The following is a 25,387-nucleotide window of genomic DNA, read 5'->3' as shown; positions in this document are numbered from 1 at the left end:
GGGCTCCGGGGAGCGCAAGGGCTCGGTGTCCCCTCGCGTGGGTGCCGGCGTGCCCTCCACCCCATGGGTTCGGGTCGGTGCCGGTGTCTCTCGCTGTCCCGGTCCCCGTCATGTCGCCCCCCCCCCGCCCCGCGCCGCCCCCGGCCCGCCGCCGTTCCCGCGGCGGCTCTGACGTCACTTCCCCGCGCGCCGCACCGCTTCCGTGTTTGCGGTCTCGCGCCTTTTCCCGCCGCGGCCCCGCCCCCATGGCGGGCCCCGGTACCGGCGGCGACCCTCGGCCTGCGACCCCTGACCCCGCACGGACCGGCCCCTGACCCCTGACCCCGCACGGACCGGCCCCTGACCCTGACCCCGCACGGACCGGCATCTGGACCCCCCTCCGGTACGGATCGGCCTCGGACCCCTCACCGGCGGGAGCCCCGGGCCGCGGCCGAGCGGCTGTGCCCGATTGGGAGCGAGGGAGACCCGGCTGGGGGGGTCCTGTGAGGGCCGCAGCCTGAGGGGGGCTGCGGGTCTGGGGGGCTCCCGGTGCCGCGGGGAGGGGGATCGTGCCCCAGGGACTGTGTTTGCTGGGCACGGCCAGGGGGCTGTGCAGGGCCCGGGTCCCTTTGGGAGAGGGGCCTGCGGGGAGCCGGTGGCCCAGGTGCGCTCTGTGGGGGCTTCAGGCGTCCTCCTCGGGGGGAGATCGTGGGAGAGGATGGTGCGGTCACCAGGACGGGTCTGGGGGTGCCCTGGGTGGAGAGGAGAGCGGGGCCGGGATGAGTTTGGGGATGCCCTGGGTGGGAGGAGAGGGGGGCCGAGCGCTGCAGCGTGCACAGGGAGGGTCAGACCCGGGCGCGGTTTGTATTTTGGGGGTGGAAGGATCATTTTCGGGGGGCCTGTTGTTCCCTGGGGTGACAGTGGTGGCCGGGCCGGACCCTGACCCTCAGTTCCCCGGTTTGTTTTGCAGACCCGTGGCTGCACCCCGAGGATGTTCTCGGAGCGGGCCGCCCCCACGGCGCAGGGGCTGCTGGCCCCCCCTTCGCGCGAGCCCCCCACCTTTCCCCGGGTGCCCGTGGCGGCCTACTCGGACCTGTCGCAGCCGTTCCGGCTGGGCGAGCGCAGCTTCTGCCGGCAGTACGCGCACGTGTACGCCGTGCGCCTGGCCGGCATGCGGCTCTGCCTGGAGCGCCGCGCCCGCGGCCGCTGGGGTGAGCGGCGGGAACGGGAACGGGAACGGGAACGGGAACGCGCTGCCCCGGGGGAGAGGGGGACACTGCCCTGGGGAAAGGCACTGCCCGGGGGAGCGGGGGAACGCTGAGAAAAACACTGCCCTGGAAGAAGCACTGCCCCAGGGAAAACATTGCCCAGGAGAAAATACTGCCCCGGGGAAAGGCACTGCCCTGGGGAAAGGCACTGCCCTGGGGAACACACTGCTCAGGGAAAGCACTGCCTTAGGGAAGGGAAGAAAACTGCCCCAGGACAGGGAGACCACGATGGTCACGTCCCCCCATAGGCTTTGGGGAGCAGGAGCCGAGCGTGAGGTTTGTCAGGGTGGGGCTGGGGGCCCAGGCCAGGAAGTGGGGTGCAGGGGGGGTGAGAGGTGCTGTTTGTGCTGGGGGGGCTGTTTCCTGTCCTGGGGGGTTGTGGTTCTGCGGGTGGGACCCTCGCTCAGAGTTTCCATCCGCGGGATGAAGCAACGCTGCTGGGGCTCTGCCCCCCCTCCCTGGCCTGAGATCGAATTTCCTTCAGCTTTGCCCTTCTATGGGCAAAAACCCCTTCAGTGGGAGCTTTTGGGCCAGCACAGCTCTCGTGCTCTCCCCAGCCCCGTGGGCTGTGTGGAGGCAGAGCCAGTGCTGGTCCCACTGCCGATGTCCCTCCTTGGTTGGGCTCTGCCAAGTGTGACAGGACCCGGTGGTTTGTAAAGCTCCACCTCCCCGAGCCCTGGGATGGGACCAGATTTTGGGGTTTTGTCTCCCAGCAGGAAGCGCCTGCAGGCAGAAATCTGGAGAGCACAGCCCCCTCCCCCCAAACACACATTTTGGGGAGCTTGAGCCAAAAATAAGAAACTTCACCGGGATTGTTTTTGTTCTGACTCAGAGTGTTTGCATTCCTGGGCTCGGGAAGCCTTGTTTCCAGTGCGGGGTGCCAGGGATGGCAGCGGGGCGCTCTCCCTGGGACAGGAGTCACGTTCAGCAGCGCATGATGAGCAAAGTGGGGTTCTGGGGAGGAGAAATGTCACCCAGATAGGACGAGGAGCTGGGGCAGGCAGCGTTGTTTTGGGAGGGGAGACCAGGAGCAAGTTCCTTGCTCTTCTCCAGGGCCTCAGGCTCAGGATGGACTTCACAGGCTGGGATAGATGGGGAATGACAGTCCCACAGCCACATCCTGCATGGGAAGACACACACTGCATGGAGCTGGAGCACCTCTGTGTGCCCAGTTTTGGTCTCACCTTGTGGTGAGGGAGATTTTGCTCCTCTCCCAGCCTGCATCCCCTGTGGATCCCTGCCTGAAGCCCAGGGCCCTGTCAGCATGCCAGGACCTTCTCTGGCAGTGATGGGGATCCTGAATTCCAGCGAGGATCTGGGCCAGAGGATCTGGCCCTGGCAGGGGTCAGGTCTGGGGGCGCTGAGTGATCTGTTTGGGTCACCCCCTGGGTGGAGAGCAGGAGCAGCAGCCCCCGTGCCCAGGGTGCACCTTCCTAGGGCCCTGAGCTGCTGGTGGGAGCTGAGCACAGCACGGTGCCGAGCTCTCCCCCCAGCACAGAGGAAATGCCTGCAGGCTCGCAGGCTCTGGAATGCTCCTCGGCCCCATCTGGCCCACACATGTCTGCTGGGCGCCGTGCCTCGAGGAGAGGAGAGGAAAGGCAGGAGGCTCCCAACGTTCCCCAGCACTCCCCAGCACCGGGGCCCTGCAGCTGCTGCCGCCAGCCCTGCCCCTGCCTGCCTGCAGCCCGGGGCCACTGAGCTGACCCCCGTGTCTCCACAGGGGAGGACATTGCCCTGCGGAGGCTCTCGGAGCTGCAGGAGGGAGAGAAGTGCTGCGTGGTGGGGACGCTCTTCAAGGCCATGCAGCTGCAGCCCTCCATCCTGCAGGAGATCAGCGAGGAGGTAATGGGCTCACCCCCTCCTCCTCCACGCAGCTCAGGGGGCTGTGCCAGCACACCTGAGAGCTCACCGTGGCTTCCCTGTGCTCCTGGTAGCCAGAGCACTGGCGGTGAACTGGCCTGGCCCTGGATGCCACCTTGGTGCCAACGTATGTGGATAGCTTCCACTGGCCCAGGTTGCTCCAAGCCCTGTCCAACCTGGCCTTGAACATTTCCAGGGATTCAGGGGCAGCTGCAGCTGCTCTGGGCAGCCTGTGCCAGGGCCTCACCACCCTCACATTCCTTCCCCATATCCAGTCTAAACCCACCCCTTGTCCATCTGTCCCCCTACCCACTTGCCACCACTCTATCTCAGTGAGTGAAACCAGCCCATCCGGGGGGTTCCAGCTCCCCCAGCTGGGGTGCTCGCTGTACTGGTGGTGAGGGGCTGGGGTTGGGGAGGGTCCCTGAGGCTGCTGGTCCTTGCTGAGGCCCCCAGAGCTGTCCCTGTGCCCTCGCAGCATAACCTGGTGCCTCAGCCCCCCCTGCCCAAGTACATCCAGCCCTGTGACGAGCTGATGCTGGAGGACGAGCTGCAGAGGATCAAGCTGGAGGGAGCCATTGACGTGCAGAGGCTGGTGACAGGTGAGGGGCAGCGTGGCTCCGGCGGCTCTGCAGGGGCTGCCTGGGGCTGAGTGCCTGCCTGCTGTGCCACAGGGACCATCGTGGCTGTGTATGGCCGTGAGGAAGAGGATGGCAAGTTCCTGGTGGAGGATCACTGCCTGGCCGACCTGCCGCCGCCGCTGCCCTGGAGCGGGCCCAGCTCCGACCGGTGAGGCAGCAGCAGCAGCACTGGGGCTGGCACTGTCCCTGCTGCATCCTTGTGCCAGGGGGGCTGCCAGGGGGTCAGGGCCCCCTGCCCCAGCTCTCTGAGCCCCTCGGTTTGGGAGTGTGGCACGCTGAGCCTCTCCCTCCCTGCAGGTTCGTGCTGCTGGCCTCGGGGCTGGGGCTGGGCAGCATGAGTGGGGAGGCCCTGCTGAGCACTCAGCTGCTGGTGGACGTGGTGACAGGGCAGCTGGGTGCAGAGGGTGAGCAAAGCTGTGCTGCCCACATCACACGAGTCATCCTGGCCGGGAATCTGCTGAGCCAGAACACCCAGAGCCGAGACACCATTAACAAGGTACGGCAAGGAGGGGGCTGCAGCCTCGCCTGGGGTGTGGGGAGGGGGCAGACGGGGTGCAGGGCTGTCCTTCACTGTCTGCCTACTTACCCAGGCCAAGTACTTGACCAAGAAGACGCAGGCTGCAAGTGTGGAGGCTGTGAAGATGCTGGATGAGATCCTGCTGCAGCTCTGTGTGAGTGCTCAGGGCTGGCCAGGAAGTCGGGTTCCTCTGGGGGAGGGAGTCTTGTTCCTGAGGCGGGGTAGCAGTGCAGGGTGGCAGAACTCCCTTCCCCAGCACCCAGCTTCCCTCTGAGCACCCTACATGGGGAGGCAGCTCCAAATCCTTCTCCTGGGATCCTCGGTGGAGCCGAGCAGGGTGTCCTGGGGAAAAGGAGCAGCAGTGACACCAGGGCTTTGCCCTGAGCCCCCTTGGCTTTGATGCCACTCTGCCCGCAGAGCTCCGTGCCCGTGGACGTGATGCCCGGCGAGTTCGACCCCACCAACTACACGCTGCCGCAGCAGCCGCTGCACCGCTGCATGCTGCCCCTGGCCAGCGCCTACGCCACGCTGCGCCTCGTCACCAACCCCTACCAGGCCAGCCTGGATGGGGTCAGGTGGGCAAACCTGCCAGCTCTGCTGGCTCTCAGTGCCGGGGGGCCGAGGGACACGTCCCAGCACGCCCAGCATCTCAAGCTCCCCCTCTTTCCTCCTTAATGTAGGTTTTTAGGGACATCGGGACAGAACATCAGTGACATCTTCAAGTACAGCAGCATGGACGACTACCTGGAGATCCTGGAGTGGACACTGCTGGCGGGACACATCAGCCCCACGGCCCCAGACACCCTGGGTACGGTGAGGGCTGGGGGGTTGTTGAATGGGAGGGCTTTGCCAGGGGCTCCCCCAATAATTCCCATCTTCCCCAGGCTGTTACCCGTTCTACAAATCCGACCCATTCATCCTCACCGAGTGCCCTCACGTCTACTTCTGCGGCAACGCGCCCCGCTTCCAGTCCAAGGTGCTCCAAGGTGGGTCTCAGAGCACCCCCAGACCCTCTGGGGCTGCGGGGGGCTCCTCTGCCTGACACCCACCTGTGCTTGCAGGGAAGGAGGGGCAGCGGGTGCTGCTGGTGACGGTGCCAGACTTCAGTGCCACGCAGACCGCCTGCCTCGTCAACCTGCGCGACCTCAGCTGCCAGCCCATCACCTTCTCCAGCTTCGGGGCTGACTCTGAGGACGGGGACATGGAAGTTGGACACTGACCACAGGGAGGGCACAGACTGCACAAGCCCCCACCCCTCAAGGGGTCCTGGCACTCGCTGTCATTCTCTGTTGTCTGGGAGGGCGACAGAGCTGGGGAAGCACCGGAGGGACCAGATGTTCATACCAATATAACTTGATTTATTTGTGTAACAAAAACTGTATGGAAGGGAGAAAGGCTGTGCCCACCTCCATGGGCCCTGCCCAGGAGAGCAGTACCACCCCTGCCACCCCACTGGGACACGGGCAGTGGGCTGGCACTGCCCGGCTCCGAGGGATGGGGCAGCATGTCCCTGACAGCAGCCAGCTGTTGGCAACAATGCCTGCAGTCCTTGGAAGCAGCAAGGTGGGGGGCTGGAGCCCACCTGGAGCAGCTGCCTGGGCTCAGGGAAGGTGTTGGAAGCCAAAGCGTCCGACCGTGGCTTGAAGCAGAGAGGGGTCATTGTGGTGTCCCTAGTCCCCAAAGTTGATGGTGTAGGTCTCGGCCGTGGTGAGGGGCTGCGCCGTGCCCGTGTGCAGCTCCCAGCCCTCCGTCTCTGTCACCAGCTCGGTGACCACCTCTGTCTCGGTGTCCATCTCCCAGGTGCCGGCCGTGGGCGGCTCCTGGCTCCAGGGCGTGTAGGCCGTGCTGCTGAAGGGGAAGGGCAGGGCGGTGCTGCCGGTGCTCGTGGGGCTGCCCGTGGGGCTGCCCGTGGTGGTGGTGGTGGCGTTGAGGCGCCGCAGCCGCAGCTGCTCCCGCAGGCGCATGCGGTGCCGCAGGCGCAGCCGCAGGCGCATCCGCTCACGGGGCGTCATGGGCCGGCCCGGCACCACGCGGCGGATGGGCCGGTTCCCGTTCATGGCCATGATCTCCCGGATGCGCTTCCAGTTGGAGCGCGACAGCACGAAGTTGCACTGCGTGGCCCCGATGTCGTAGAGCACGTGGCAGGTCTTGACGCTGGGGTTGTAGCCCTCGGCCCGCGCTGACACGCGGTACTCGCCCGGGTTCAGGATGCGCCAGTAGTCCCCGCCGCTGGCTGCAATTCAGGGGTGGCACGGTGCTGCCAGCAATTCGGGGGTGGCACGGTGCTGCCGGCGCCCTGCCAGCTCCTCACGGCACCTACCTGTCCTGACGTTGTGGTTGATGCCCCCCACCACAATGGTGGCGTTGGCAATGGGCTCTCCCTGCTGGTCTGTCACCACACCCTTGATTCCCCGGTGGGTCTGGGTGAGGGAGAGGCATGAGTGGAGCTGTGTGGGACAGCTGGGGCAGCTGTGGTCACGTCCCACTACACACCTGCTCCATGAAGGTGAGCAGAGACTCCTTGTTGTTCTCCCACTCCTGCTGCAGCTCGCTCTCGTGGGGGAACTTGTCACAGCCCAGGTAAACGGAGAGCTCCAGGCAGTTGGTGTGCAGGTAGCTGAAGTCATTCATACCTGCAAGAGCACAGACACGCCCGCCCAGCCCCTCGCTCCCCTGCCGGTGGCCGGCTTGGGGGGCAGCCAGGCCCCTGTCCCCAACTCACTGCCAGCCCGGGGCCGCCACTTGGCGCCCTGCACGATGCCCATGGCGTCGGTGACGTCCTGCGCGTGGCAGCCCCCGCGGAAGGTCTCGGCCATGCTCAGGTGTGCCGAGGCGTAGGAGATGGCGAGCCAGCGGAACACGGCGTGGTCGGGGGTCTCCTGCAGCTCGGGCCGCTCGTCCTCGTAGTCCAGCGGGCGGGGGGCAGCGGCCGGCGTTGGGGGGCTGGGCCGGGCCGTGTCGAAGGGGAAGGACACCAGCTTCTCCCCGCCCTGCAGGTTGGCTCCCAGCACGAAGGGGTTCTTGTCCATCCACGCCATCACAGCCCGTGTCTCCACTGCCACCTGTGAGGTGGGCACGGGGCATGAGGTGTCACCCCCTGCCACCCCGTCCCCAGCCCTGTGCCCTGTGCCGCACTCACCGCCGCATCCTCGGACAGGTAGTGCTCCGGGATGGGGATGTGGTGGTTGGGGAACTGGTGGGGCACCAGCCGCCTCTCCTCGGCTGCCCACAGCGCCGACGCCAGGTCGGGGAAGTTCTCAAAGAGGTCAAAGCCTTCCTCTGTCCAGTGGCCCAGTGCCCAGTTGCCCAGTTCAGAGCCCTGTGGGCAGCCCAGGACACTGGTGAGTGCAGGGGGCTGTGTCCCACCACCCACATCCCATCTCACTACTCCTGCTCCCATCCCCTTCCCTGACACAGCTCAGGTGCCCAGCTTGGAGCCCAAGGCACTGGTGAGCTGTGAGGGGGGAGCTGTATCCTACTGTTTTGCCATCCCATCCCATCCCATCCCATCCCATCCCATCCCATCCCATCCCATCCCATCCCATCCCACTGCCCCACAGCCCATCCCAGCACCCCACATCCTCCCCCACTGCCCCACGGCACTGCCCCATGGCCCCTCACCGCCTCGTGGGCCAGCTCGTAGCCGTCGGGGTTGAGGGAGGGCACCAGGTGGATGCGGGTGTCGCTGACCAGGCCCCGCACGCGGGGGTTCCCGTCCTGGTACTCCTTGCACAGGAACTGCATCAGCAGCAGCAGCAGCTCCCGGCCCAGCGCCTCGTTGCCGTGCAGCCCCGCCGTGTAGCGGAACTCAGGCTCACCTGGAGGGCCCCGCAGGGTCAGCAAACGCCCGGAACCCTGGCTGGGGGCCCCGGCCCCTCACAGCTCCCTCACCCGTCTCGTGCTCGCCCGGGTTGTCGGAGATCTCCATGGCGTAGATCTTCAGCCCCCGTGAGCTCTTGCCGATGTTGTAGATGCGGGTGATGGTGGGACACTCCTCATTCACCACCTTCATCAGCTGCAGGGTGGGGAGACATGGGGCAGTGCTGGGGGGACAAGCCCAGAGCTGCAGAGAATTCCATGCCCATGGAGGGTCCCACCCTATGAAGATGCCCACCGCCATGGAAGTGCCCACAAGCACAGAGAATGCCGTGCCCACTCCTCGTGGAGGATCCCACCACCACGGGGGTGTCCCATCCCCTGCAGAGGATCCTGCCCCCAGCCCTGCCCACCTGCCTCATGTCCTTGTAGGAGTGGTGTCGGAAGTCCAGGTTGTCCGTGGAGGTCACCTCGTTCTGCTGGCTGTAGTAGCTGCTGACAGCTGTGGGGGGGACAGGGACAGAGCAGCGGGGGATGGCTGCAGAGGTCCCACCCCCGTGGCCCCCCGGCTGCTTTGGGGTGACCGTTACCCGAGAGGGGACAGCCCAGGACCTCGAGGCGCAGGCAGAGGCTCCCGTTCCAGCGCTGGGGGTAGATGCGGATGTAGCGCGCCACCATGGGCTCGGGGAACTCACTCAGCACCGGCGTGTCCTTGTCCACGTTGCCATAAAACATCTGCCAGGAGGGAGGGATGTACCCCAGGGGCTCCCTCCCCGTGTTTGCCCCGTCACTCCCCCAGAACAGTCCCCACCATCTCCTCGTAGCCATTGCTGTACATCACCCAGTGCTGGCTGTCATTGCTGAAGCCCACGTAGAAGCTGGTGACAAAGTCATCGCTGCGGGAGGACAGGGACAGGTTGGGGCGGGGGTCCCCACGCTGCTGCCCCCTCCCACATCCCCGGCTGCAGCCCCGGGCGGCCGTACTGGATCTGGGAGTCACGGCCCTGGGTGATGACCCCGGTGAAGAGCGTGATGCGGCGCGTGTCCACCTCCAGCCAGTGCGCGCGGCTGTCGTCCTCGGCGCACCACGCGCCGTCAAAGAAATCCTCCTCGTTGGGGCCCGCCTGGGGACAGCGAGGGGGCGTGGGCAGGGGGTGTCACTGCGACCCCTGGGGCAGGGGTGTCACCGTGGGGCGGGCACTGGGGCTGTCACCGTGGCCGTGGGGCGTGGGCAGGGCTGTCACCGTGGGGTGGGCACTGGGGCTGTCACTGTGGGGCGGGCACTGGGGGTGCCCCTCCTCACCTGCATGTTGAGGCGGCCGCGCTGGGCGCCCAGCCCGTGGCGCAGCATGGACGAGGCCAGGATCTGGTCGTCCTCGATGCGGTGGGACTCCAGCCCGATCGGGGGACACCCTGGGGACAGCAGGGGGTGAGGGGCGCACCCCCCACCAGGTTGTCCCTGTCACCCCAGCAATGGGGACACTCACTTTTCTTCTCTGCTGGAGGGGCCCATTCCTCCTCATCCGGATCCCACTTCTTTCCTCCTGGTTTTTTGGGTTTTCCTGGTAAAGGAGAAGGCACAGTGAGGGGGCAGGGACGGGGACAGGTGTGAGGGGACAGGAATGGGGGCTGGCACCCACCTTTGGGTGTAAGGGGGCAGGAATGGGGGCTGGCACCCACCTTTGGGTGTGAGGGAACAGGAATGGGGGCTGGCACCCACCTTTGGGTGTGAGGGGGCAGGAATGGGGCTGGCACCCACCTTTGGGTGTGAGGGGGCAGGAATGGGGGCTGGCACCCACCTTTGGGTGTGAGGGGGCAGGAATGGGGGCTGGCACCCACCTTTGGGTGTAAGGGGGCAGGAATGGGGGCTGGCACCCACCTTTGCGGTCCTGGCCCTTCTCCTCCGCCCAGCGCTCCTCCTCCTCCTCCTCCTCTTTCTTGGGCTTCGCTGTTGGTGAGGTGACACCAGTCCCAAGGATGCGACACCAGTCCCAGGGACATGCCACCCTCCCTGTGGCTCTGCCACCGACCCTGGGGCACACGTGTCCCCCCTGCCCACCCCCCAGCCCCTCCACCCCTCTCACAGGCTCTGGTTTTCTCCTCGTCCGTCTCCATCCCGTGGTCCTTGTCCGGGTGCTCCTCGCGGGGCTTGGTGGGGGGGGGCAGCCCGTAGGACCCTGGGGGGCACAGGAGGGGCTGGGCAGCGTTGTGGGGGCGGGGGGCAGGGATGGGGGCAGGGATGGGGGTGTTTGGGGTGTTTGCGGTGTTTGGGGTGTTGGCGGTGTTTGCGGTGTTTGCGGTGTGTGTTGGCGGTGCTGCGGCTCCCCGTCCCGCCCGTCCTCACTCACAGCCGTCGTAGTCCGGCGGCTCGAAGCCCTCGCCGTAGTCGCCCTCGGTCACGGGGCCGGGCGGGGGGGGCGGCGGGAGCGGCTGCGGGGGGGGGGCGCGGGGGGCGCTCCTCGGGCCCTGCTGGGCGGGAGAGGGGCTCTGCTGGGCATGGGGGGCAGCGAGGGGTCCCCCACGGGGTCCCCACGTCCCTGCGGGGCTCTCCACAGGGTCCCCATGTCCCTGCAGTGTCACCCGGGGTTCCCAAGGCTGGGGCCTGTCCCCAGGGTCACCCCGCGGGGCGCCAGCCCCGTCCCCCCCTCCCACGTACGTGTCTCCTCCTCGGGCTGGGGCCACACCCGCTCGGGTCTCCTCCTGCCCGGGGGCTTGGGGGGCTTCTGCTGCCTCCGGATGAACTCGACTGGGGACACGGAGGGTGGCACTGGTGTGTGCTGGGGGCAGGGGGACGTGCCCAGTGCCCCCAGTGCCCTCCCAGTGCCCCCCGTGCCAGCCCAGCTCCCTACAGTCCTCGTAGTCCTCCCGCTCCAGCTGCTCGTTGTAGTCCAGGGTTGGGGGCTCCGGCTCCTCGGGGACCTCTGCAGAGAGGGGACACGGGGGTGAGGCAGGGGACACCAGGGAGGTGGCACCTGACAACGGGAGGGAGGTGACGCTGGGGCTCACAGGGGGTGACACTTGGGAGCAGAGAGATGGCGCTGGGACAAAGCAAGGTGACACAGGGGTGCAGGAAGGTGACATCTGGGGACAGGCAGGTGGCCTGTATTGCAGGAGCTCCCTAGGGAGCTGGGATGTGACACTGGGGTGCAAGAAGGTGACATTTGGGGACAGGGAAGCAGTCCCAACACCAGGAGTGTCCCCAGGACACAGGGGTGGCCCTGGGGCTGGGCACTCACCCGGCTCAGGGCTCCAGTCCTCCCGGCCCGGCCCCCAGCGCTCCTCCGGGGGCTCCTCCAGCTCTGCCGGGGACAGGGACAGAGTGAGGGGCTGGCACGGCCACCCCAGGCCCTGTCCTGCCCCACAGCCCCACAGCGGGAGGGAAAGTGGGGGACAGAGGGGGGCACAGAGGGGAAACCCACGGGGACAGAGCTCTGGGGTGCTGCCAGGGTGCGGGTGAAGCTCTGCTGGGATGAGACCCCCACCCCAACCCCCCCAGGGGCAAGATGGGCGCGCCCAAAACTCACCTCGGACACCTCCATCCTCCTCCTCCTCCTTGTGCGAAGGCTCCAGGAGCTCGGGCATCTCTCCATCCTCCCTGCCCTGCCAGGGCTGCTGGAGACTGGGGGGGCTCGGTGCCACTGGTGGCTTCTTGCCAGAGGCTTTGGTGGCCTTGGGTGGCTTCTCCTTGGGCTTTTTGGAGCCTTTGGGGGGCTTTTCTGAGCTTTTGGGGTCTTTTTCAGAGCCTTTTGGGTTTTTTTCAGACCCTTTTGGGTTTTTTTCTGAGCCTTTCGCTGGGTTTTCAGAGCCTTTGGGCGGCTTCTCCTTGGGTTTCTTGGGGGGTTTGTTCTTGCCCCGCTCCTTGTCCTTGTCCTTGTCCTTCTTGGGCCCCCGGGGTCTCTCCTTGGGTTTCTTGGGGGGCTTTTCCTTCTTGCCCTTCCTGGCTTTCCCGGGCTCGGGCAGCGGCCCCGGAGCGCCTGCGGGGACAGAGGGGGAGCGGCGGCCGGGCGGGGTGAGCGCGGCGGGGCCGGCCCGGCCCGGGGAGCCCGTGCGGATCCCGGGATCCCGGTGCCCATCACTCACCCGTGCCGGTGCCGGTGCCGGTGCCGGTGCCGGTGCCGAGCTCGGGGCCGAAGCCCAGCTCGGTGCCGTCCCCGTGCCGGTCCCCGTCCCGGTCCCCGCCGTCGCCGGGAGCGAGGAAGCCCCGCAGGAACTCCTCGATCTCGGCGTCGGTGAGCGCGGGGGGAGCCGGGGCCGCTCCCGGTGCCGGTACCGGCAGCAGCGGCAGCAGCGCGGCCGTCAGCAGCAGGCAGGAGCGGGGCGGCCCCGCCGGGACCATCGCGCCGCGCACCGGGCCCGGTACCGGAGAGCCCCGAGAGCCCCGCGAGGGCGGGCGGGGGGCGGCGCTCGGCCGGGGGCGGGACCGGGATGGCACCGACACCGGGACCGCTCCGGGACTGCCGGGAACCCGCACTGGCACCGGGACCGACACCGGGATCAGCACCGGGACTGCCCGGGACCCGCGCTGCTTGGCACCGGCACCGGGACCAGTACCGAGCCCACACCGGCGCCGTGCGGGGCCCGGCTGGCGGGGCTGGCGCTGCATCAGCGCTCGCACGGCCCGGGGACCGGCAGGACACCGGTGCCACCAGCCCGGCCCCGGGGCTGGCACCGACACCGGCCCCGCGCTCCCAGCACGGACAGGCACACGCAGAGCCGGTGTCTGTGCCCTAAACCCGGCACCCCCCGTACCCCAGCACCCCGACACCCCCACATGGCGGTGCCTGAACACCTGTACCCACAAACCTGGCAACGCCTGCACCCCCACACCCCGATAACCCCGTACCCCAGCACCCCTGTACACACAGCACATGAGATGCCACACACACAGAGAACACACATGGATCACACACTCTGCACATGGATCACACACTCTGCACATGGATCACGGGGCACACAGGGCACAGGGACCCTGCACACGCCTGGGACTGCCCGGGCCTGCACACACACGCAGGGGATGCCAGGGATGCAGGGCACACACCCTGCACACACAGGGGATGCAGGGGATGCAGGGCACACGCTCTGCACACACAGGGGATGCAGGGCACACTCTCTGCACACACAGGGGATGCAGGGCACACTCTCTGCACACACAGGGGATGCCTGGGATGCAGGGCACACTCTCTGCACACAGAGGGGATGCAGGGCACACACTCTGCACACACACACAGGGGATGCCAGGGATGCAGGGCACACGCTCTGCACACACGTTACACGCGTGTGACCCCCCCAGCCGGCAGGGTTGGGGCTCAGGCTGGGCTGAGCCCGCCCCAGCGGTCCCTGGGGCTGCCCGGGGGGTGTCCCCGGTGTGTCCCCCTCGTCCCGGCCCCGCAGGCTCCCCGGGCCCCGCTGGTGGCCGGGCCACGTGGCAGTCACATGCATGTCCCCCCCCCGGCCGTGAGTCACTGCCCAGCAATGCTGGGGCCTGCCGGGGCTGGGGGGGCTGCCCGGGGCTGGGGGGCTCCCCTGCACCTCCCCAAACCCCTGCAGCCCTCCCCAGCCCCCAGCAGGAGCCTGCTGCAGCCATCACCAAAGAAAAGCCCTTTTATTGATGCTGGGGAGGGCCCGGGGCACAGGGAGGAGAAGGAGCTCGGGCAGGACTCGGAGAAGCCCCCACGGCCCCTGTAGAGGGGGGGCTGAGCTGGGACCCCCCCAAGCCTTTCTCTCCTTTTGTTCCTAAAGCGACAGCAGGGCAGGGAACCCCAAAGGGAGGGCTGGGCTGGGCTTTTCCTTGTTCACAGTGAGTTTGGGGTGGGGAGGGGTCCCACGCGCCTGGCCAGGCTGCAGGGGAGGATTTCACTCCCCGTTCAAACCCCAGAGCAGGTCTGGGGTGAGGGAATGCGGGAGAGCAGGGAGGAGAGCACAGGGTGAGCACACGTGTGAGCTCAGGGCGCTGCAGGGCCAGGATTCACTCCTGCTCATGTCAGACCCTGCAGGACCCCAAAATGGCTCTGATGAGCTTCTGCAATGAAATGAGCTTGGGGACGTCCAGTGTGGCTGTGGCAGGCCCAAGGCCACGGGGAGGGAGGCACGGAGGGAGGTAATTCTTGAATCTGTTCCCTGAAAATTCCCGTGAGGGATTTGTCACACCCCAGAGCCAGGGAGGAGGGCTCAGGGTGGGATGGGACCCTTCCTTCCCACCCTGAGGGACGGGGGGCAGCTCCACTGCCGAGGGACTGGGGAATGGCACTTCACTGAGAGAGAGAGAAATAAAGAAATAATAAAGAAATACAGAAATAAAGCCACGTGTCGCTGGAAGAGCCCAGCTGGAGCTGGGTGGGCTCGGGGTCTGGAGCAGCCCTGAGGGTCTGGAGCAGCCCCGAGGGTCTGGGCCCCCCAGCACCCCCTACTCGATCAGCTCCACGTAGTTGGCGGGGAACATCCCGAAGTGGCCGTCGGGGCCGAAGCCGCGCCACCAGCCCTCGTCGATCATCTCGATGTTGGTGATGATGTTCTCGGGGTCGAAGGAGATCTCGGTGTCGTCAGCTGTGAGGGGACACGGGGGACAGTGGGGACAGAGCGCCTGAGCCACCCCGGCCTCGGGGTCACAGGGCAATGGGGATGTGGAGCTGCCCCAGGGCCGGAGCCCCTCTGCCATGGGGACACACTGGGAGGACTGGGGATGTTCCCTGGGGCAGGGAAGGCTCCAGGGAGACCCTTGCAGGGCCTGAGGGAGCTTCAGGAGGGCTGGGGATGTTCCCTGGGGCAGGGAAGGCTCCAGGGAGACCCTTGCAGGGCCTGAGGGGCTCTGGGAGAGCTGGGGAGGGGCTGGGGACAGGGGCAGCAGCGGCTCAGGGGTCTCACCAGCCTGGTAGTCATAGAGGGCCCGGGCACAGAGCCCCTTCCCCGCCAGGTCTGGGGGCTCCTGGTACTCCTCCCTGTAGTCGTACTTGGCATCGGCAGCTTGCTCCTGACGAGAGCAGGGAGAGGGGACAGAATCAGCAGGGGAACGGCGGGAAGGGAGAGAACAATGCCCAGGAATGGCCATCAGCATGGGACACAGCAGCCCCTGCTGCCCACAGGGGCATCCTGAGCACCCCTGGGGTTCCCCCATTTCCAGTGATTTCAGCTCAGATTTCAGTCCCAGCTCATCCCGGGGTGGGACCAGCCGCACTCCCCCACCCGGCCCGGCCCCCAGACCCACCTGGGGGGGCTCCTCGTAGATGGCCGCGGGCTCGGGGGGCTCCTCGTACAGGTTCTCGTCGCCGTGGGAGCCCGGCACGCCGGAGCTGTAGCCAGAGTCCCGTCCTGAGGAGGAAGCAGGGCTCTGTCACCACGGCCAGCCCTGAACCCTGGGGACCCCTGCCCAGGCAGGGATGGGTGAGGAGGGGTCTGGGGAGCAGAGGGACGGACACAGCGCAGATCCACCCCCGGCAGGGGAGGGATGAACTGGCTCCGGATGGATGATTGCCACGGAGGGAGGGGCCGGAGCGCAGCCCTGGCCAAGAGCAGCATCTAGTGGTGCCAGTGGCCCGGGGACACCGGGGACACCGGGCTGGGGACACCGGGCTGGGCTGGCCCCGGCTCCCTGCCTGGGGACACCGGGCTGGGGACACCGGGCTGGAGCCCAGCACGGCCCTGGTGGGGAGCTGGGCGCTCTCTGAGACCTCAGCCCAGCCCAACCCGTCTGGGGACAGGGCCAGCCCTCAGTGCCACCCACAGCACACGGGCAGAGCTCTGGGCACAGCCAGCCCTGCCCTGGAACCAATGCCTGCCCAGAGCACTGGGAAATGGCTGGGCAGGGACATCTCCCAGTGCCAGGGCAGGGACAGCCCCAGTGCCCCAGGTGCCCCAAACCCTGCCCAGCCTGGCCTGGGCGCTGCCAGGGACATCCATGGCATCACCTGCACCAGGGGCTCATCACCCTCACATCCAGTCTGAATTTACCCCCAATATCCAGTCTGAATTTACCCCTGATACCCAGTCTGAATTTACCTCCAATATCCAGTCTGAATTTACCCCTGATACCCAGTCTGAATTTACCCCCAATATCCAGTCTGAATTTACCCCCAATATCCAGTGTGAATCAGCACAGAGAACCCTGGAATGATTTGGGCTGAAAGGGACCCAAAGGATCCCTCCTGCCATGGGCAGGGACACCTCACCATGTCCCAGGAGCTCCAAACCCAGTGCCCAGCCTGGCCTTGGCACCCGAGGACGAGCAGGAACCATCCTCATCCTCAGCACCACCCTCAGCCCTGGCTGCAGGCAGAGCCCAAACCCCAAACGGAATCTCCAGATGCCCAAATTTGTGAGAAACGCAGCGGGAAGGGGAACAGCCCTGGGGAGAGCAGGGAGTGAGCACCAACCTGCTGCAGGGCCTGGGGAGGCCGGGGGGGACCCCCAGACGTCCCTGCTGGGGGAGGCTGGGCCGGGGTCCAGCTCCTTCTGCAGGAATGGGCTGCGCAGCTTGCCTGGGGGGAGAGCGGGGGGCTGCTCACGGAGGGACCCCCAAACCCCCTGGGGACCCCTGCATTACTGAGTCACACAAATAGAGGAGGGGGCTGCTCACGGAGGGACCCCCGCACTACTGAGTCACACAAATAGAGGAGGGGGCTGCTCAGGGAGGGACCCCCAGGGCACCCCCACGCTGCCGCCTCGCCCTCCCAAGCAGGATTTTCCAGCTCCAGCCCTGGCTGTGGAAAACAAGTTTGGCAAGCGGTTGCGGCGGCAGCCAAGGGGAAATTTAAAAATGAAATGAATGAATAAATGAATGTATTTCTGTGGAGGAGGGAGAGCTGCAGCCCCTGGCTCTCCCTCCGCGTGGCTCTGGGAGGGAAGGCCACGGGCAGACTGGGAGGGGACGATGCAAAGTGGGTCCTGTTTCCTGTGGCAGGAGGCACCTGGGCTGCTGTGGCCTCATCTCCACCTCCAAACCAAACAAAAGCGGAGCAGGATTCCTGCACCAGCCCTGCCAGCACCAGGGCTCCTGCCTGCCCTTATCTCTGATCAACTCCAGGGCATTTACCTGCCTTTCCTCCATGAAACACCTCTAAGTCAGTCTCTCCTCATGGTCAAAAAGATATTTTCAACCATCAAAACCTCCAAAAAAGACATTTTCAACCACCAAAACAGACACTCTCCCAGCCTGGCATCCTCTCCTCTGCCCCCCAGGGTGTGCCTGCCCAAGGCACAGGATCCCTGCTCCTGTCACCAAGTGGAAGTGATTATTGGGATCAATCCAAGGTGCTTTGGGGGGGGCTGGGTGAGGATGAGGAAGAGGAGGCAGAGGCCTCACCCAGGCGTGTCACGGGGGTCACAGCCACTTCCTCAGCTGCTCTCAGCTCTGCCCTGCAAACTTCCTGATTTCTGCCTGAGAGATCAGCCCAGATCAGTTCCTGCTGACAGCACAGGGCTCTGCCTGGCTGGGGCAGCGCAAAAATCTGGGTCTGAAACTTCATTCAGTGGGGACAGACTGCGATAATGATGGTTTCCTGGGGTTAACAGGTTGAACCACCAGGCCATACCTGGCTGTGTCCCAAGCCCCTAGCCCTGTCCCCAGGCTGTACCTGGCAGTGTCCCAGGCCATACCTGGCTGTGCTGGCAGCCCCTGGCTGTGTCCCCAGCCCCCTGGCAGTGTCCCCAGCCCCCTGTCTGTGTCCCAAGCCCCTAGCCCTGTCCCCAGGCCGTACCTGGCTGTGCTGGCAGCCCCTGGCAGTGTCCCCATGCCATACCTGGCAGTGTCCCAAGCCCCTAGCCCTGTCCCCAGGCCATACTTGGCTGTGCTGGCAGCCCCTGGCTGTGTCCCCATGCCATACCTGGCAGTGTCCCCAGCCCCCTGGCTGTGTCCCCATGCCATACCTGGCTGTGTCCCAAGCCCCTAGCCCTGTCCCCATGCCGTACCTGGCAGTGTCCCCAGCCCCCTAGCCCTGTCCCCAGGCCATACCTGGCTGTGCTGGCAGCCCCGTGTCCCCCGGCCCCGCTCTCTCCTTTTGTTTGAAGATGTCGCGGGGGTTGACGGCTCTCTGCGCGATCAGTGTGGCTGCCTCCTGCCCGGGGAGGGGGCACGGGGTCAGTCAGGGCCCGGGGACATGGGGGACAGGGCCCAGCAGCCCCCCCTGCCCCGGGGACAGGTGAATTCCCCACCTGGGCTTTCTCCACCGACTGGCTCCTCCTGACGCCCCGGCGAGCCTCATCCTCCTCGGCGTGCTCCTTCTGCACCAGGGGACAGAGACAGGGATGGGGACAGGGCTGGGCCACCCCTGCCAGAGCCACCTGCCCCCCTCCAGCCCTCCTGCCCCCATCGGGCCCCAGGGAGGCCCGGGTCCGGGAGGAAGATGAGGGAATTCTGGGCTGGGAGCAGGGAGTTGGAGCCACTGGGGTCAGGGACATTCCCTGTTGGGGTCAGGGAATGATTCTGGGTGGGAAAACCCCTGAGAGAAGAGTCCAGCTGCTCCCCAGCACTGCCACGGCCACCACTGCCCCGTGTCCCCGAGTGCCACATCCCCAGAGCTGTGACACCCCCAGGGACGGGGACTCCACCCCTGCACAGCCCTTCCCATGAAGGAATTTCCCCAGTGTGCAACCTAAACCTCCCCTGGGCAGCCTGGGGGCCATTTCCACTCGCCCTGTGCCCCCCACCCTGGCCTGGGGCCAGCACAGAGCTCACCCACTGCTGCTGCTCCCTGTCCCTGCTCTCGGCCTCCTGCTGCTGCTGCAGTCTCCTGTGGGGACAAATGGGTTCAAAATGAGCGTTTGAGACCTCACCCCACTATCCCAGCTCCAGGAACAGCCTGTGAAGGCCACCCCTCACTGCAGGGCCAGATGAGGTGCTGCAGCCACCCTCAAGGAGAGGAGCAGGAGCTGCTCCAAGCACTGGGGTCACTCCAGGGAAATCTCCTCCCTGGGGACAGGAACACCTCATAGGGCAGCTGGGTGGGTTTCCCTGGAGTCATCCCCGCGGGGCCGGGGCTCCCTGGAGCTCTGACACCCCAAAACAGGGCCAGGGGTTTGGGGAGCAGAACTGGGGGAGCCCTGGGGCAGCATCCATGGGCAGGGAGGCTCGGGGTGATGCTGGACGAGCAGCCAGGGAGACGCTCCCTGCACAGCTGCATCAGATCCCTCCAATCTGTTCTATTCAAGATTTCCTACAGGAATCCCAGCTGCATCAGATCCCTCCAATCTGTTCTATTCAAGATTTCCTACAGGAATCCCAGCTGCATCAGATCCCTCCAATCTGTTCTATTCCAGGAGATTTCCTACAGGAATCCCAGCACGGGCACCGTGTGGAACAAACCCTGCCGGGCTGGGGGCAGCTCGGAGGGGCAGTGACAGGGGCAGGGGCACCCCGGGGGCAGGGCGGGCTCTGAGCCCCCGTTCCCGCTCACTTGTGCGCGTCGATCTCGCTGTCGCGGGCCTGGCAGAGCCGCTCCCGCCCCGCCGCCTCCCGCAGCTCCCGCTGGCGCCGCTCCTGCTCCAGGCGCTGCCGCTCCTGCTCCGCGCGCCGCCGCTCCTGCTCCCGCCGCTCCTGCTCGTCCTTCTGCGGGCACCGCGCACGGACGGCGCTGGGCACGCTGGGCTGGGCACGCTGGGCACACGGGGCTGGGGGACACTGGGGGCGCAGGGCTGGGGACACTGGGCACAAGGGGCTGGGGATGCTGGGCACGCTGGGCTGGGGACACTGGGCACACGGGCTGGGGACACTGGGGGCGCAGGGCTGGGGGATGCTGGGCACACGGGGCTGGGGACACTGGGCACATGGGGCTGGGGACACTGGGCACGATACTGGGCAGAGGGGGGTGGGATGCTGGGCACGGGGGGGTGTGGGATAGTGGGCACACAAGGGCTGGGGGTCCCACTGCCAGGGCTCCAAGACCCCCGTCCCTCTGCAGCCCGGGGCACAGGGCAGGTCTGGAGGGACACAGCGGGTCCAGGAGACACACACAGCACGTCCCTGGGCACACACAGCACGTCCCTGGGGACACACAGCACGTCCCTGGGGACACAGTGGGTCCCAAGGACATGGCACGTCCCTGGGCACACACAGCACACCCCTGGGGAACACGCAGCACGTCCCGGAGGACACACAGAGTACATCCCAAGGACACACAGCACGTCCCTGGGGCTCGTGGTGGACCCCAAGGACACGGCACATCCCGGGGGGGGGGGGGGGCACACACAGCAGGTCCTGGGGCCCCTGGTGGATCCCAGGGCACTTTCCCAGTCGGGAGGTTCACAGGTTATTGTTCAACCCCATAAAACCCCAGGCGCAAGGGCAGGGAAGAGGGAGCAGCCCTGCAGAGTCAAACTCCCATTTCCCCGCCCAGCTGGGGCTGGCTGGGAGCTGGATCCAGCCCCGAGCCAGGCCCAGGGGAGACACAGGGGATGGAGCAGCTCGGGGAGCACCCAGGGCAGCAGCAGGACTTGGAATAACACTGGAGAACAACCTGCAGCCATCCCCAGACACCCCGTGCCCATGCTCACCCACCTCTGCTTTGGCCCAGAAATTGTCCTTATTGACCCTCTTGATCTCAGACATGGCGTTTGTCTTCTGGTACACAGAGCCCTGAGCAGACACAGACAGAACACCTTTCAGGCACCTTTTGTCACAAATCAGCCCAAAGCAGCCCGGCCTGGGACCTCCCTGAGAAGAAGCTGAGCAGTTTCCATAACGTGATGCTTTGCCCCACAGTTTAAAGGAGGGCTGGGCTGGGTGAGGCGAGTGATGTGCACCTTGCCAAAAATGGAGAATTGCTGGCCCTGGCACAGGAGGCTGCTCCATCCCTGGAGCGTCCCAGGCCAGGCTGGATGGTGGGAGGTGTCCCTGCCACGGCAGGGGTGGCACTGGGTGGGCACAACCCCCTCAGGTGCTGGAAAGGTCCCCAGGTTCCCCCTGGACCCTTTAATTCCCCAGGCCGAGCAGCCCACAGAGGGGTCGATGCCCCTTCCCCCGTGGGGTCAAGCAGCCCCCAGCAGCCCCCTGCCCCAGCTCACCACGGGCGCCTGGGGCCCTGAGTCCTGGAACTTGCTGCTCTCCTTGTGGAAGCTGTAGTTGGCCCCCGAGGCCTTGGCCACCTTCTCCATGATCAGCTCGGGCTCCACGTCCTCCTCGGCCCGCGCGTTGATGGTGACGTGAGCGCCCTGAGCACAGGAGCCAGCAGGGGCTCAGGGTGGGCCCCGGAGCCCCCAGACCCAGCAGGGGCTCAGGGTGAGCCCTGGAGCCCCCAGACCCAGCAGGGGCTCAGGGTGGGCCCCGGGAGCCCCCAGACCCAGCAGGGGCTCAGGGACCCAGCAAGGGCTCAGGGTGAGCTCTGGAGCCCCCAGACCCAGCAGGGGCTCAGCCCTGGAGCCCCCAGACCCAGCAGGGGCTCAGGGCTGACCTTGGGAGCCCCCAGACCCAGCAGGGGCTCAGCCCTGGAGCCCCCAGACCCAGCAGCTGCCCCAGAGCTCCCAGGGCAGGGAACAGGAGGAGATGCCCAGGGGATCATTTGGGCGAGGGGCTCTGCTGCAAGGATGCAGCTCCCTTCCTTGCATCCCACTCGCCCTGGGACGTGCCCCTGTGCCCCCGAGGGTGGCAGGGGGCAGAGCGGGGTGGTCTCAGGGCCGTCCCACCCAAAACATTCACTGAAGGGAGGGCAGAGCAGGCTCACACCTTGAGGAAGTTGGCCACAGTGCTGACGTGGTTGGCGCAGGCTCCTTTCCTCACGTCATTGACACCTTCACCTGTCTGCAGGGGACACCAGCAGCTCACCTGAGCCCCTTGGGGTGCACGAGGCCCTCCCCAGCCCACCTGAGCCCCTCCCCAGCCCCCCTGAGCCCCTCCCCAGCCCCCCTGAGCCCCTCAGGGCTGTCCCAGGGCTGTCTCCCCACTCACCCAGGGCTATCCTCAGGTCTGTCCAGCTGTGCCCATCTGTCCCCATTCACCCAGAGCTGTCCCCAGGCCTGTCCCCATTCACCCAGAGCTGTCCCCAGGTGTCCCCACTCACCCAGTTGACCAGGACGTATTTGGGCAGCCCCGAGTTGGGGTCCCGGACGCGGCAGAAGCCGTACATCACCTTCCCGCTGTTGAGCTCCTCCACCATCTCCTCCAGGCCCCCCTCTGCCCCGGGAGGGAGCACAGGGTGAGCCCAGCCCGCCCTGGGCCTGGGGGAGCACCCAGAGCCCCCCCAGAGCCCCCCAAGAGCCTTCTCAGCCCCGCTCCCCATGAGCTGTGGGGCTGCCCCCAGCCCAGGTTTGCTCTGAGAACACAGAACCTGAGCTTTCCCCCCAAACCCAGCCCCAGCAGCCTTCATCGCCCCGCTCCTCTTGCTCAGGCCTGGCTCTGAGATCCAGGACCCCCCCCAGGTGAGGGACAGGGGGAAGGAGCTGCCGACACCCCCCGAGCCATCAGGAGCTCCAACGCCAGCTCTGCCCACGGGCTCCTGCACAAAGCCACGCTCGGCAGCACTCGGGCAGGGGGAACGGGGCTGGGGAGGAGCTGGCTGGGCCTTGTTCCTGCTCTGCAAGATGGGAAGCAGAGCAGGAACCAACAGGGGCAAGGTCCTGTTAGTGCACCACGGGGAAACTCCGGCCTCATTGCTTCCCTCTCCCTGTCACACCCACCTGGAGAGGCCCCAGAGCTGCTCTGGGGAGCTGGGAGTGAACCCCAAAGGGAGAATCCCACTCGGGGCTCAGGCAGGGGCAATGGGAAGGGAGCAGGTCACTCCCACTGCACCAACAAACCACAGGAAAGGAGGAAAGCCACCAAAAATGCACTCTTTCATCCCAAAACCATCCTCCCTCCGCGCCGGGCTGTGTGAGCCTGGGGGAGTGGGAGAGCAGCCCCTGCTCCTTATCAGCCTGGCAGGAACAGGGAGCCTGCACAGCTCGCCCTGCCCTGCCCTGCTCTGCAGAACCACCCGGATCGTTTCCCTCTGCCCATTAAACATTCATGGGCTGCCTCTAAATTTGGCTCCACACCCGGCAGGGAAGCTGGGGGTTGGAGCTCTGGAGCTGGTGGGTGAGGGAATGCTGGGGGGAGCTGGGGGCACGCCCTCTGCAGCCCCCAAAACTCCCCAAAAACTCCCCAAAAATTCCCAAAAAATACCCCAAAAACTCCCCAAAAAATACCCCAAAAATCCTCATTTGGGACCCAGCAAGATTCTTCCTCAACAAATCTCCCCAGCACCAAACGCCTGTGCTCCACCAGACCCAGGAGCTTCCACGGGCTGGGAAAAGCTCCTGGAAAGTGAGGGAGAAGCTGGGGAGGGATGAGAGGATGCAAATCCCAGCCTGGACGTGGAGCTGCTGCTTCCTGGAGGCTGAGGCTCCCCAGGCAGGGGTGTCTCAGACACAAAACAAAGGGAAAAGAATGGCAGGAAGGAGGGAACGGGGCACGAGGGGCTTTGGGAGCGAGGGGCCCTGCCCAAACCCGGGACTCAAACACAAGGAGCAGCCAGGATCAGGGGATGGACCCCAAAATCCTGAAACAGGAAAGGGTCCCCAAAAGCAGCCCTAAAACCCTGGAAACAGGGGGATGGTCCCCAAAATCAGCCCCAAAAACCTGGAAACAGGGGGATGGTCCCCAAAATCAGCCCCCAGCACCCTGAAACAGGGGATGGTCCCCATAATCAGCCCTCAAACCCTGGAAACAGGGGATGGACCCCCAAATCCTCACCTCCGGAGCCGGCCACTCGCAGGTCATTGCTGTTGCCTTCATAGGTGAACAGAGCCCTAAAATCAAGGCAGAAATGGGATTTTCAGCCAGCTTTAGTGCTTATCTGGGGTGCTCGCACACCCCTGGTACATTCTGAGGCGCAGAAACCCACGGGGACCCCCCTGAGCCCCCCACAACCCCTCTCACCCACCCCATATCCCCCCAAATCCCCTCCCCATCACCCCATCTGCCCTCCCCATCCCCCATTCCCATCCCCCACCGCAGCACCCCCTCCCCATCCATCCCCTCCATCCCCTCCATCTCCATCCCCATCCCGGTACCGCCCCGGTGCCCCCGGTCCCGCACCAGTCGGTTCGGCTGCCCGCGGCCACCACGCTCCCGTAGGCCTCCTGCAGCGCCCGCCCGTTCTTGGCCAGGTTCAGCGCCATGGCCGCGCCCGCTCCGCCCGCCGGCAGCGCCGGGACCGCCCCCGGTACTGCCGGGACCGCCCCCGGGAACGGCGACACCGGCACCGCCCCCAGGAACGGTGATACCGGCACCGCCCCTAGCCCCGCCCCGCCGGTACTGCCGGGACCGCCCCCGGGCACCGCCCCGCCGGTGCTGCCGGGACCGCCCCCGGTACCGCCCCACCCCACCGGTAATACCGGCACCGCCCCCCCGATGCTGCCGCACCGCCCCCGGCCCCGCCCCGCCGGTAATACGGGCCCCGCCCCCCGCACCACCCCGGCCCCGCCCCGCCGGTGCTACCGCCACCGCCCCCGGCACGGCCCCGCCCATGTCCCCGGCCCCGCCCCGGAAGCGCCCGGCCCCGCCCCGGACAGCCCCACCCCACCAAGCCACGCCCATGAGACGCTACACCGCGCCCACCCCTTGTGAGATCACGCCCCTTGATGTACAGGCCACGCCCCTGCACGGACAGACCACGCCCCTGCATGGACAGACCACGCCCCTGCCAGAGCGCCCCTCAAACAGCGGAGCGCGCCCCCCAATAACGGACCCCCTCCCCGACAGGGAGACCCCTCCCCAAAAACAACAGACCCCGACAGGAGACCCCCCCAAAATAACGGACCACCCCCAAAGGGAGACCACCCCCCAACAGGGAGACCCCGCCCCCAAACAACAGACCCCGACATGAGACCCCCTCTCCGAGCAGGCAGACGCAGCCCCCGGGACCGAAATTCGCCATTTCCGAGGATTTCCCTCATTTCCCAGCCTGGGGAGGGGGGCACATCGGGGAGCGCCTCGGAGCCTGCACCTTTCTGGGGTGTAAATGCGGCTCAATTTTAGCCCAAATCGTCAAAATTGTGCCGCTCACCCCGCTGGGGTGCTGGCCCTCCCGAAGGGGTGATCCTGGGGGTCCCGGGAGGTGACCCGAGGCACGGGCGCTGTCCCCAGGGCGCTGATGGCACATTCGCGGCTCGTTGTCCCCCTGCCCTGCCCGCTGCTGGCGGGGTGGGATGGAGTGGGAGGTGGAGAATGAGTGAATGAGGGTCCTGGGGTACCCGGGGGTCCCAGGGTGTCCAGAATTCCTAGTGGGACCAAGGATCCCCCGCCCCACGGAGCCCCCATCCCACGGATCCCCAGAACACCAGGTCTCACCTACCCGTGGATGAAACCCACCGAGGAGGCTCTCCCGTGTTTGTAGGACCCACAA

The 25,387-nt window shown here is 66.4% G+C and overlaps 3 protein-coding genes across 4 annotated transcripts; 1 reads left to right on the top strand and 2 right to left on the bottom strand.

Moving 5' to 3' along the window:
- Positions 1–217: 217 nt before the first annotated feature.
- Positions 218–5,535, top strand: POLD2 (DNA polymerase delta 2, accessory subunit). The gene is made up of 11 exons (XM_058042433.1): positions 218–382; positions 950–1,190; positions 2,968–3,089; positions 3,586–3,709; positions 3,782–3,896; positions 4,046–4,244; positions 4,339–4,419; positions 4,683–4,840; positions 4,946–5,073; positions 5,150–5,251; positions 5,327–5,535. Exons 2-11 carry the CDS (start codon positions 971–973, stop codon positions 5,482–5,484), a joined length of 1,407 nt encoding a protein of 468 aa, XP_057898416.1. The 5' UTR covers positions 218–382; positions 950–970; the 3' UTR covers positions 5,485–5,535.
- A 67-nt stretch (positions 5,536–5,602) lies between these two features.
- AEBP1 (AE binding protein 1) lies at positions 5,603–13,520 on the bottom strand. The gene is made up of 22 exons (XM_058042334.1): positions 13,353–13,520; positions 12,162–12,870; positions 11,606–12,055; positions 11,318–11,380; positions 10,931–11,002; positions 10,734–10,827; positions 10,430–10,536; positions 10,166–10,258; positions 9,961–10,029; positions 9,569–9,643; positions 9,385–9,494; positions 9,066–9,205; positions 8,893–8,977; positions 8,672–8,816; positions 8,495–8,583; positions 8,157–8,280; positions 7,887–8,083; positions 7,405–7,584; positions 6,988–7,327; positions 6,759–6,898; positions 6,586–6,685; positions 5,603–6,498 (listed from the first exon to the last, which is right to left on the bottom strand). Exons 1-22 carry the CDS (start codon positions 13,518–13,520, stop codon positions 5,936–5,938), a joined length of 4,113 nt encoding a protein of 1,370 aa, XP_057898317.1. The 3' UTR covers positions 5,603–5,935.
- Positions 13,521–14,448: 928 nt separating this feature from the next.
- On the bottom strand, positions 14,449–24,173 carry DBNL (drebrin like). Of its 2 annotated transcripts, XM_058042407.1 has the most exons (14): positions 24,079–24,173; positions 23,734–23,789; positions 22,064–22,176; positions 21,730–21,804; positions 21,072–21,218; positions 20,566–20,643; positions 19,466–19,617; positions 18,748–18,802; positions 18,225–18,293; positions 18,025–18,127; positions 16,448–16,552; positions 15,283–15,386; positions 14,943–15,048; positions 14,449–14,624 (listed from the first exon to the last, which is right to left on the bottom strand). In XM_058042407.1, the coding sequence occupies exons 1-14, from the start codon at positions 24,159–24,161 to the stop codon at positions 14,485–14,487; spliced, it is 1,386 nt and encodes a 461-aa protein (XP_057898390.1). In that variant the 5' UTR covers positions 24,162–24,173; the 3' UTR covers positions 14,449–14,484. The 2 variants fall into 2 exon arrangements, with proteins under 2 accessions (XP_057898390.1, XP_057898391.1); XM_058042408.1 differs by lacking the exon at positions 16,448–16,552.
- Positions 24,174–25,387: the final 1,214 nt, after the last annotated feature.

The sequence above is a fragment of the Melospiza georgiana genome, chromosome 31 (genome assembly GCF_028018845.1).
Source record: "Melospiza georgiana isolate bMelGeo1 chromosome 31, bMelGeo1.pri, whole genome shotgun sequence".
Classification (NCBI taxonomy): Eukaryota; Metazoa; Chordata; class Aves; order Passeriformes; family Passerellidae; genus Melospiza; species Melospiza georgiana.
Note: the sequence above shows the minus strand (reverse complement) of the source record. Positions and strands in the feature narration are given on the sequence as shown.